Here is a 13,143-nt window from a genome sequence, read left to right as displayed (position 1 = left end):
CGGTCAGAAACAGACTCCATGAGGGTGGTATGAGGGCCCGACGTCCACAGGTGGGGGTTGTGCTTACAGCCCAACACCGTGCAGGACGTTTTTCATTTGCCAGAGAACACCAAGTTTGGCAAATTCGCCACTGGCGCCCTGTGCTCTTCACAGATGAAAGCAGGTTCACACTGAGCACATGTGACAGACGTGACAGTCTGGAGACGCCGTGGAGAACGTTCTGCTGCCTGCTACATCCTCCATGACCGGTTTGGCGGTGGGTCAGTCATGGTGTGGGGTGGCATTTCTTTGGGGGGGCGCACAGCCCTCCATGTGCTCGCCAGAGGTAGCCTGACTGCCATTAGGTACTGAGATGAGATCCTCAGACCCCTTGTGAGACCATATGCTGGTGCGGTTGGCCCTGGGTTCCTCATAATGCAAGACACTGCTAGACCTCATGTGGCTGGAGTGTGTCAGCAGTTCCTGCAAGAGGAAGGCATTGATGCTATGGACTGGCCCACCCGTTCCCCAGACCTGAATCCAATTGAGCACATCTGGGACATCATGTCTCGCTCCATCCACCAATGCCACGTTGCACCACAGACTGTCCAGGAGTTGGCGGATGCTTTAGTCCAGGTCTGGGAGGAGATCCCTCAGGAGACCATCCACCTCCTCATCAGGAGCATGCCCAGGCGTTGTAGGGAGGTCATACAGGCACGTGGAGGCCACACACACTACTGAGCCTCATTTTGACTTGTTTTAAGGACATTACATCAAAGTTGGATCAGCCTGTAGTGTGGTTTTCCGCTTTAATTTTGAGTGTGACTCCAAATCCAGACCTCCATGGGTTGATAAATTAGATTTCCATTGATAATTTTTGTGTGATTTTGTTGTCAGCACATTCAACTATGTAAAGAAAAAAGTATTTAATAAGAATATTTCATTCATTCAGATCTAGGATGTGTTTTTTTAGTGTTTCCTTTATTTTTTTGAGCAGTGTATTATGGGGGACACCTCTACATTATCACACTTCCTCCAGTGATATATAAACAGGAGGACCTCTACATTATCACACTTCCTCCAGTGATATATTATGGGGACACCTGTACATTATCACACTTCCTCCAGTGGGATATTATGGGGACACCTCTACATTATCACACTTCCTCCAGTGATATATTATGGGGACACCTACATTATCACACTTCCTCCAGTGGGATATTATGGGGACACCTCTACATTATCACACTTCAGTGATATATTATGGGGACACCTCTACATTATCACACTTCCTCCAGTGATATATTATGGGGACACCTACATTATCACACTTCCTCCAGTGGGATATTATGGGGACACCTCTACATTATCACACTTCCTCCAGTGATATATTATGGGGACACCTCTACATTATCACACTTCCTCCAGTGATATATTATGGGGACACCTCTACATTATCACACTTCCTTCAGTGATATATTATGGGGGACACCTCTACATTATCACACTTCCTCCAGTGGGATATTATGGGGACACCTCTACATTATCACACTTCCTCCAGTGGGATATTATCGGGACACCTCTACATTATCACACTTCCTCCAGTGATATATTATGGGGACACCTGTACATTATCACACTTCCTCCAGTGGGATATTATGGGGACACCTCTACATTATCACACTTCCTCCAGTGATATATTATGGGGGACACCTCTACATTATCACACTTCCTCCAGTGATATATTATGGGGACACCTCTACATTATCACACTTCCTCCAGTGGGATATTATGGGGACACCTCTACATTATCACACATCCTCCAGTGGGATATTATGGGGACACCTCTACATTATCACACTTCCTCCAGTGGGATATTATGGGGACACCTCTACATTATCACACTTCCTCCAGTGGGATATTATGGGGACACCTCTACATTATCACACTTCAGTGATATATTATGCGGACACCTCTACATTATCACACTTCAGTGATATATTATGGGGACACCGCTACATTATCACACTTCCTCCAGTCAATCAATCAATCAATCAAATTTATTTTATATAGCCCTTCGTACATCAGCTGATATCTCAAAGTGCTGTACAGAAACCCAGCCTAAAACCCCAAACAGCAAGCAATGCAGGTGAAGAAGCACGGTGGCTAGGAAAAACTCCCTAGAAAGGCCAAAACCTAGGAAGAAACCTAGAGAGGAACCAGGCTATGTGGGGTGGCCAGTCCTCTTCTGGCTGTGCCGGGTGGAGATTATAACAAAACATGGTCAAGATGTTCAAATGTTCATAAATGACCAGCATGGTCGAATAATAATAAGGCAGAATAGTTGAAACTGGAGCAGCAGCACAGTCAGGTGGACTGGGGACAGCAAGGAGTCATCATGTCAGGTATTCCTGGGGCATGGTCCTAGGGCTCAGGTCCTCCGAGAGAGAGAAAGAAAGAGAGAATTAGAGAGAGCATATGTGGGATGGCCAGTCCTCTTCTGGCTGTGCCGGGTGGAGATTATAACAGAACATGGCCAAGATGTTCAAATGTTCATAAATGATCAGCATGGTCGAATAATAATAAGGCAGAACAGTTGAAACTGGAGCAGCAGCACAGCCAGGTGGACTGGGGACAGCAAGGAGTCATCATGTCAGGTAGTCCTGGGGCATGGTCCTAGGGCTCAGGTCCTCCGAGAGAGAGAAAGAGAGAAGGAGAGAATTAGAGAACGCACACTTAGATTCACACAGGAGACCGAATAGGACAGGAGAAGTACTCCAGATATAACAAACTGACCCTAGCCCCCCGACACATAAACTACTGCAGCATAATAACTACTCCAGTGATATATATTATGGGGACACCTACATTATCACACTTCCTCCAGTGATATATTATGGGGACACCTCTACATTATCACACTTCCTCCAGTGGTATATTATGGGGACACCTCTACATTATCACACTTCAGTGATATATTATGGGGACACCTCTACATTATCACACATCCTCCAGTGATATATATTATGGGGACACCTCTACATTATCACACTTCCTCCAGTGGGATATTATGGGGGACCCCTCTACATTATCACACTTCCTCCAGTGATATATTATGGGGACACCTCTACATTATCACACTTCCTCCAGTGATATATTATGGGGACACCTCTACATTATCACACTTCCTCCAGTGGGATATTATGGGGGACACCTCTACATTATCACACTTCAGTGATATATTATGGGGACACCTGTACATTATCACACTTCCTCCAGTGATATATTATGGGGGACACCTCTACATTATCACACTTCAGTGATATATTATGGGGACACCTGTACATTATCACACTTCCTCCAGTGATATATTATGGGGGACACCTCTACATTATCACACTTCCTCCAGTGGTATATTATGGGGGACACCTCTACATTATCACACTTCCTCCAGTGATATATTATGGGGACACCTCTACATTATCACACTTCCTCCAGTGATATATTATGGGGGACACCTCTACATTATCACACTTCCTCCAGTGGTATATTATGGGGACACCTACATTATCACACTTCCTCCAGTGGTATATTATGGGGGACACCTCTACATTATCACACTTCAGTGATATATTATGGGGACACCTGTACATTATCACACTTCCTCCAGTGATATATTATGGGGGACACCTCTACATTATCACACTTCCTCCAGTGGTATATTATGGGGACACCTCTACATTATCACACTTCCTCCAGCGGTATATTATGGGGACACCTCTACATTATCACACTTCCTCCAGTGGGATATTATGGGGGACACCTCTACATTATCACACTTCCTTCAGTGATATATTATGGGGACACCTCTACATTATCACACTTCCTCCAGTGATATATTATGGGGACACCTCTACATTATCACACTTCCTCCAGTGATATATTATGGGGACACCTCTACATTATCACACTTCCTCCAGTGATATATTATGGGGACACCTCTACATTATCACACTTCCTCCAGTGATATATTATGGGGACACCTCTACATTATCACACTTCCTCCAGTGATATATTATGGGGGACACCTCTACATTATCACACTTCCTCCAGTGGTATATTATGGGGACACCTCTACATTATCACACTTCAGTGATATATTATGGGGACACCTCTACATTATCACACTTCCTCCAGTGGGATATTATGGGGGACACCTCTACATTATCACACTTCCTCCAGTGATATATTATGGGGACACCTCTACATTATCACACTTCCTCCAGTGATATATTATGGGGACACCTCTACATTATCACACTTCCTCCAGTGGTATATTATGGGGACACCTCTACATTATCACACATCCTCCAGTGATATATTATGGGGACACCTCTACATTATCACACTTCCTCCAGTGGGATATTATGGGGGACACCTCTACATTATCACACTTCAGTGATATATTATGGGGACACCTGTACATTATCACACTTCCTCCAGTGATATATTATGGGGGACACCTCTACATTATCACACTTCAGTGATATATTATGGGGACACCTGTACATTATCACACTTCCTCCAGTGATATATTATGGGGGACACCTCTACATTATCACACTTCCTCCAGTGGCATATTATGGGGGACACCTCTACATTATCACACTTCCTCCAGTGATATATTATGGGGACACCTCTACATTATCACACTTCCTCCAGTGATATATTATGGGGGACACCTCTACATTATCACACTTCCTCCAGTGGTATATTATGGGGACACCTACATTATCACACTTCCTCCAGTGGTATATTATGGGGGACACCTCTACATTATCACACTTCAGTGATATATTATGGGGACACCTGTACATTATCACACTTCCTCCAGTGGTATATTATGGGAACACCTCTACATTATCACACTTCCTCCAGTGGTATATTATGGGGACACCTCTACATTATCACACTTCCTCCAGTGGGATATTATGGGGGACACCTCTACATTATCACACTTCCTTCAGTGATATATTATGGGGACACCTCTACATTATCACACTTCCTCCAGTGATATATTATGGGGACACCTCTACATTATCACACTTCCTCCAGTGATATATTATGGGGACACCTCTACATTATCACACTTCCTCCAGTGATATATTATGGGGACACCTCTACATTATCACACTTCCTCCAGTGATATATTATGGGGACACCTCTACATTATCACACTTCCTCCAGTGATATATTATGGGGGACACCTCTACATTATCACACTTCCTCCAGTGGTATATTATGGGGACACCTACATTATCACACTTCCTCCAGTGGTATATTATGGGGGACACCTCTACATTATCACACTTCAGTGATATATTATGGGGACACCTGTACATTATCACACTTCCTCCAGTGATATATTATGGGGGACACCTCTACATTATCACACTTCCTCCAGTGGTATATTATGGGGACACCTCTACATTATCACACTTCAGTGATATATTATGGGGACACCTCTACATTATCACACTTCAGTGATATATTATGGGAGACACCTTTACATTATCACTATCATTATCATTACCACTCTCTCTCTCTCGCCAGTCTCTCTCTCGCCTCTCTCTCTCTTGTCTCTCTCTCTCTCTCTCTCTCACCTCTCTCTCTTGCCTCTCTCTCTCTCGCCTCTCTCTCTCTCGTCTCTCTCTCGCCTCTCTCTCGCCACTGTCTCTCGCCTCTCACCTCTCTCTCTCTCTCTCCTCTCTCTCTCTCTCTCTCTTTCTCCACTCTCTTTCTCCTCTCTCTCTCTCTTTCTCCACTCTCTCTTTCTCCACTCTCTCTCTCTCTCGCCTCTCTCTCTCTCTCTCTCTCTCTCGCCACGCTCTCTCTCTCCACTCTCTCTCTCTTTCTCCACTCTCTCTCTCTTTCTCCACTCTCTCTCTCTCGCCACTCTCTCTCTGTCTCTCTCGGTCTCTCTCTCCACTCTCTCTCTCTTTCTCCACTCTCTCTCTCTTTCTCCACTCTCTCGCTCTCTCTCTCCACTCTCTCGCTCTCTCTCTCGCCACGCTCTCTCTCTCGCCACGCTCTCTCTCTCGCCTCGCTCTCTCTCTCGCCTCGCTCTCTCTCTCGCCTCGCTCTCTCTCTCCACTCTCTCGCTCTCTTTCGCCTCGCTCTCTCTCACTTTCGCCTCGCTCTCTCTCTTTCGCCTCGCTCTCTCTCTCTTTCGCCTCGCTCTCTCTCTCTTTCGCCTCGCTCTCTCTTTCTCTCGTGTGTCTCCTCTCTCTCTCTCGCCACTCTCTCTCTCGTGTGTCTCCTCTCTCTCTCTCGTGTGTCTCCTCTCTCTCTCTCACCTCTCTCTATCTCTCTCGTGTGTCTCCTCTCTCTCTCTTTTTACACACACGCATTCAGACAAGTGAAAAGACTTTGGCAGAGGGCCTTTCACATTGAAGTTGAATGTGAGTCTGGGGGGGTCATTTCTCTGAAGTACGTTATGCTCTGCCAGTAACATTTCAAATGGAAATTCACTCATACATTATTTAAAATGTAGTTGATTCAGTTGTGAATGTTTTTAGTTATTGTTTTGTGTGTGTGTGTGTCAACAGCCCCGTTCCAGGCCAGCGGTGCAGAAACGGGGCCCCAGCCAGAGCTCCACACAGGGGGGCAGGTCTCAGGAGAGACTGGCCCCATCCAGAGAACCATGGAGCAGCCTGACCCAGCAGACACCCAGGCGACCCATAATGATCCAGGCAAGAGATTAACATCCAACCCTCCTCTGAAATCTTCTGCCCCTTCCCCTCTGCCCCTTCCCCTCTGCCCCTTCCTCCTCTGCCCCTTCCCCCTCTGCCCCTTCCCCCTCTGCCCCTTCCCCCTCTGCCCCTTCCCCCTCTGCCCATTCCTCTTCTGCCCATTCCTCTTCTGCCCATTCCTCTTCTGCCCATTCCTCTTCTGCCCCTTCCTCCTCTGCCCCTTCCTCCTCTGACCCTTCCCCCTCTGACCCTTCCCCCTCTGACCCTTCCAGGCAGTTAACCCACTGTTCCTAGGCCGTCATTGAAAATAATAATTTGTTCTTAACTGACTTGCCTAGTTAAATAAAGGTTAAATATATATATAAATATATATATCTCTAATGCTATGTGTGTGAATATGCTGATCCCGTCCTGCCCTGTAGGTGTCAGTGTCCAACAGAAAAACCTCTCCAACGAGAAGAAGTTCGTGCTGAACATGCTCTACGCCAATAACTCCTCTGGGTCTTCAGGGGAGCGGCCGTCAGGCACCAACCCTGACCCCAACCTCAACCCCGAGGAGAGCCTCTCCGGAGAGCCAGAGGACCACAGAGGGCTGGGCAGGGCTGGTAGCAGTGTGAAGGAACGTCTATCTAGCCTCAAGGTAGGAATTCATTACTGTCTTTTTTTTTATATCAATGTTCTAACTTTATTGAACAGAGAGAGGAGGACAGTGGGGATCTGTTCTGACTTTATTGAACAGATAGAGGAAGAGAGTGGGGATCTGTTCTGACTTTATTGAACAGATAGAGGATGACAGTGGGGATCTGTTCTGACTTTATTTAACCGATAGAGGGAGGATGACAGTGGGGATCTGTTCTGACTTTATTGAACAGATAGAGGAAGACAGTGGGGATCTGTTCTGACTTTATTGAACAGATAGAGGAAGACAGTGGGGATCTGTTCTGACTTTATTGAACAGGTAGAGGAAGACAGTGAGGATCTGTTCTGACTTTATTGAACAGGTAGAGGAAGACAGTGGGGATCTGTTCTGACTTTATTGAACAGAATAAGGAAGACGGTGGGGATCTGTTCTGACTTTATTGAACAGAGAGGAAGACGGTGGGGATCTGTTCTGACTTTATTGAACAGAATAAGGAAGACGGTGAGGATCTGTTCTGACTTTATTGAACAGATAGAGGACGACGGTAGGGATCTGTTCTGACTTTATTGAACAGAGAGAGAGAGGAAGACAGTGGGGATCTGTTCTGACTTTATTGAATAGAGAGATGAAGACCGGGGATCTGTTCTGACTTTATTGAACAGATAGAGGAAGACAGTGGGGATCTGTTCTGACTTTATTTAACCGATAGAGGGAGGAAGACAGTGGGGATCTGTTCTGACTTTATTTAACCGATGGAGGAAGACAGTGGGGATCTGTTCTGACTTTATTGAACAGATAGAGGAAGACAGTGGGGATCTGTTCTGACTTTATTGAACAGAGAGAGGAAGACAGTGGGGATCTGTTCTGACTTTATTGAACAGATAGAGGAAGACAGTGGGGATCTGTTCTGACTTTATTGAACAGATAGAGGAAGACAGTGGGGATCTGTTCTGACTTTATTGAACAGATAGAGGAAGACAGTGGGGATCTGTTCTGACTTTATTGAACAGGTAGAGGAAGACAGTGAGGATCTGTTCTGACTTTATTGAACAGGTAGAGGAAGACAGTGGGGATCTGTTCTGACTTTATTGAACAGAATAAGGAAGACGGTGGGGATCTGTTCTGACTTTATTGAACAGAGAGGAAGACGGTGGGGATCTGTTCTGACTTTATTGAACAGATAGAGGACGACGGTAGGGATCTGTTCTGACTTTATTGAACAGAGAGAGAGAGGAAGACAGTGGGGATCTGTTCTGACTTTATTGAACAGATAGAGGAAGACAGTGGGGATCTGTTCTGACTTTATTTAACCGATAGAGGGAGGAAGACAGTGGGGATCTGTTCTGACTTTATTTAACCGATGGAGGAAGACAGTGGGGATCTGTTCTGACTTTATTGAACAGATAGAGGAAGACGGTGGGGATCTGTTCTGACTTTATTTAACCGATAGAGGGAGGAAGACAGTGGGGATCTGTTCTGACTTTATTGAACAGAGAGAGGAAGACAGTGAGGATCTGTTCTGACTTTATTTAACCGATAGAGGGAGGAAGACAGTGGGGATCTGTTCGGACTTTATTTAACCGATAGAGGGAGGAAGACAGTGGGGATCTGTTCTGACTTTATTGAACAGATAGAGGAAGACAGTGGGGATCTGTTCTGACTTTATTGAACAGATAGAGGAAGACAGTGGGGATCTGTTCTGACTTTATTTAACCGATGGAGGAAGACAGTGGGGATCTGTTCTGACTTTATTGAACAGAGAGAGGAAGACAGTGAGGATCTGTTCTGACTTTATTTAACCGATAGAGGGAGGAAGACAATGGGGATCTGTTCTGACTTTATTTAACCGATAGAGGGAGGAAGACAGTGGGGATCTGTTCGGACTTTATTTAACCGATAGAGGGAGGAAGACAGTGGGGATCTGACTGTCGTGTCCATGCACACTAGACACATGCTGACTGATCTATAGCAGAGTTAGAGATGAACACATGCTTACTGATCTGTAGCAGAGTTACACAGCTGAACACATGCTGACTGATCTATAGCAGAGTTAGAGATGAACACATGCTGACTGATCTATAGCATAGTTAGAGATGAACACATGCTGACTGATCTATAGCAGAGTTAGAGAGATGAACACATGCTGACTGATCTATAGCAGAGTTAGAGATGAACACATGCTGACTGATCTATAGCAGAGTTAGAAATGAACACATGCTGACTGATCTATAGCAGAGTTACACAGCTGAACACATGCTGACTGATATATAGCAGAGTTAAAGAGATGAACATATGCTGACTGATCTATAGCAGAGTTAGAGAGATGAACACATGCTGACTGATCTATAGCAGAGTTAGAGATGAACACATGCTGACTGGTCTATAGCATAGTTAGAGATGAACACATGCTGACTGATCTATAGCAGAGTTAGAGATGTACACATGCTGACTGATCTATAGCAGAGTTAAACAGTTGAACACATGCTGACTGATATATAGCAGAGTTAAACAGCTGAACACATGCTGACTGATCTGTAGCGGAGTTACACAGCTGAACACATGCTGACTGATCTATAGCAGAGTTACACAGCTGAATACATGCTGACTGATCTATAGCAGAGTTAAATATGAACACATACTGACTGATCTATAGCAGAGTTAGAGATGAACACATGCAGACTGATCTATAGCAGAGTTACACAGCTGAACACATGCTGACTGATCTATAGCAGAGTTAAACAGCTGAACACATGCTGACTGATCTATAGCAGAGTTAAACAGCTGAACACATGCTGACTGATCTATAGCAGAGTTACACAGCTGAACACATGCTGACTGATCTATAGCAGAGTTACACAGCTGAACACATGCTGACTGATAATTAGCAGAGTTACACAGCTGAACACATGCTGACTGATCTATAGCAGAGTTAGAGATTAACACATGCTGACTGATCTATAGCAGAGTTAGAGAGATGAACACATGCTGACTGATCTATAGCAGAGTTAAAGAGATGAACACATGCTGACTGATCTATAGCAGAGTTAAAGAGATGAACACATGCTGACTGATCTATAGCAGAGTTACACAGCTGAACACATGCTGACTGATCATTAGCAGAGTTACACAGATGAACACATGCTGACTGATCTATAGCAGAGTTAGAGATGAACACATGCTGACTGATCTATAGCAGAGTTAAAGAGATGAACACATGCTGACTGATCATTAGCAGAGTTACACAGATGAACACATGCTGACTGATCTATAGCAGAGTTAGAGATGAACACATGCTGACTGATCTATAGCAGAGTTGAAATGCATTACTGATCCATTCCCCCAGGCCCAGCAGGCCCAGCCTCTACCCAGCGAGGACAGCAGTTCCAGGAGGGCAGAGCTGCAGGGTCTGGGTGGCAGTGCCCAGGCGGCGCGGGCCAGGCTGGCAGAGGAGCAGCAGCACAGGCGTGTCCGTCCGCAGTACAGCATCGACGCAGAGACCCACTCCCGAAACCTGGAGAAAACCCAGATGACCCCACTGGCCAGGGACAGACAGACGGACGCCTGGGACCAGCTCCAACCCAGCTCCAAAGCCCTGAAGATTAAAGACCTGGACTTCTCCGACCTCATGGAGGAGGAGGACATAGATGTCCTGGACGTGGACGTCTTTGACGTGGGTGTTGGTCGGCCCGGTGGCGGTGGTGGCATCCCACCTCCTCCTCCACCTATTCCTGGACTAGCCTCCGCTCCTCCTCCTCCTCCTCCTCCCCCCGGGGCTCCGTTTATGAGTATCCCTCCTCCACCTCCTCCCCCACCGGGTGGAGGTCTCTGCTCCCCTCCTCCACCACCTCCTCCTGGAGCTCCCCCTTCCTCCTCCTCCTCCTCTTCCCAGACTCCAGACCCGGCCTTTGCCAAGAAGAGGAAGACGGTCAAGTTGTTCTGGAAGGAACTCAAACAGTCAGACAGTCCCAGGAAGTGTAAATTCGGACGCGGGACGGTGTGGGCGTCCCTGGATAAGGTCACCGTGGATACGGCCAAGCTGGAACACCTGTTTGAGTCCAAGGCCAAGGAGCTACCCGTGGCTCTAAAGGTGAGTCCAAGGCCAAGGAGCTACCCGTGGCTCTAAAGGTGAGTCCAAGGCCAAGGAGCTACCCGTGGCTCTAAAGGTGAGTCCAAGGCCAAGGAGCTACCCGTGGCTCTAAAGGTGAGTCCAAGGCCAAGGAGCTGGTGAATTGACTGGTGACTTGACTGGTGACTTGACTGGTGACTTGACTGGTGAATTGACTGGTGAATTGACTGGTGAATTGACTGGTGACTTGACTGGTGAATTGACTGGTGAATTGACTGGTGAATTGACCGGTGAATTGAATCTTTTCTATGTTGTTTGTCCCTGCAGAAAGGATCAGAAGTGAAGAAAGCAGAGATTCTGGTGTTGGACTCTAAGAGGAGTAACAGCATCAACATCGGCATGACCGTACTACCAGCTGTCCACGTCATCAAGACCGCCATCCTCAACTTTGACGAGTTCGCCATCAACAAGGAGGGCATCGAGGTGATACTGTCTTTCTACCACCAGGTGGCGCTGTTACCATTTAGAATCACTGTTGAATAGGATCTGTAGGTGCTGTTTACACCAGGACCAGTGCACTCTGACATTGAACATCGGTGACCTGCGAAGGGTTCAGGAGGAGAAGTACACTATTTCTCTAGTGTGGTTGAATTAATGTTTACTGTCAACGATGTATACCTGAACATCTCTCTGTTAGCACCTTCTTTTGTGTTATAACAACATGTCTACTACTCACACTTTCTTAGTCCTCTGATTTTCCTTTCACTGTGGTACAAATCCATGCCTCCAGTCCTCTGTTCCAGTCATCCCCCTCTCTCTTCTCCCTCTAGAAACACCATGCCTCTAGTCCTATGTTCCAGTCATCCCCCTCTCTCTTCTCACTCTAGAAACACCATGCCTCTAGTCCTCTGTTCCAGTCATCCCCCTCTCTCTCTTCTCCCTCTAGAAACACCATGCCTCTAGTCCTCTGTTCCAGTCATCCCTCTCTCTCTTCTCACTCTAGAAACATCATGCCTCTAGTCCTCTGTTCCAGTCATCCCCCTCTCTCTTCTCCCTCTAGAAACACCATGCCTCTAGTCCTCTGTTCCAGTCATCCCCCTGTCTCTCTCTTCTCCCTCTAGAAACACCATGCCTCTAGTCCTCTGTTCCAGTCATCCCTCTCTCTCTCTTCTCCCTCTAGAAACACCATGCCTCTAGTCCTCTGTTCCAGTCATCCCTCTCTCTCTCTTCTCCCTCTAGAAACACCATGCCTCCAGTCCTCTGTTCCAGTCACCCCCCTCTCTCTTCTCCCTCTAGAAACACCATGCCTCTAGTCCTCTGTTCCAGTCATCCCCCTGTCTCTCTCTTCTCCCTCTAGAAACACCATGCCTCTAGTCCTCTGTTCCAGTCATCCCTCTCTCTCTCTTCTCCCTCTAGAAACACCATGCCTCCAGTCCTCTGTTCCAGTCATCCCCCTCTCTCTTCTCCCTCTAGAAACACCATGTCTCTAGTCCTCTGTTCCAGTCATCCCTCTCTCTCTTCTCCCTCTAGAAACACCATGCCTCCAGTCCTCTGTTCGTCATCCCTCTCTCTCTTCTCCCTCTAGAAACACCATGCCTCTAGTCCTCTGTTCCAGTCATCTCTCTCTCTCTTCTCCCTCTAGAAACACCATGCCTCTAGTCCTCTGCTCCAGTCATCCCTCTCTCTTTTCCCTCTAGAAACACCAT

General features: G+C 46.5%; 1 protein-coding gene across 9 annotated transcripts in view; it reads left to right on the top strand.

The window, feature by feature from the left end:
* The window catches only part of fhod1 (formin homology 2 domain containing 1), a 175,859-nt gene that overhangs the window by 133,537 nt on the left and 29,179 nt on the right, over positions 1-13,143 (top strand). For all 9 annotated transcript variants that reach the window (XM_090223354.1, XM_090223357.1, XM_090223356.1 and 6 more), the window contains 4 exons: positions 6,588-6,731; positions 7,154-7,371; positions 10,715-11,458; positions 11,765-11,920. In XM_090223354.1, the coding sequence (XP_090079480.1) occupies positions 6,588-6,731; positions 7,154-7,371; positions 10,715-11,458; positions 11,765-11,920 (1,262 nt within the window). The remainder of the gene's footprint in view (positions 1-6,587; positions 6,732-7,153; positions 7,372-10,714; positions 11,459-11,764; positions 11,921-13,143) is intronic.

The sequence above is a fragment of the Oncorhynchus mykiss genome, chromosome 26 (assembly GCF_057628025.1).
Source record: "Oncorhynchus mykiss isolate SJ-2025 chromosome 26, ASM5762802v1, whole genome shotgun sequence".
NCBI classification, from domain to species: Eukaryota; Metazoa; Chordata; class Actinopteri; order Salmoniformes; family Salmonidae; genus Oncorhynchus; species Oncorhynchus mykiss.
The sequence above is the reverse complement of the archived record's forward strand: the minus strand, read 5'-3'. Positions and strand labels throughout refer to the sequence as shown.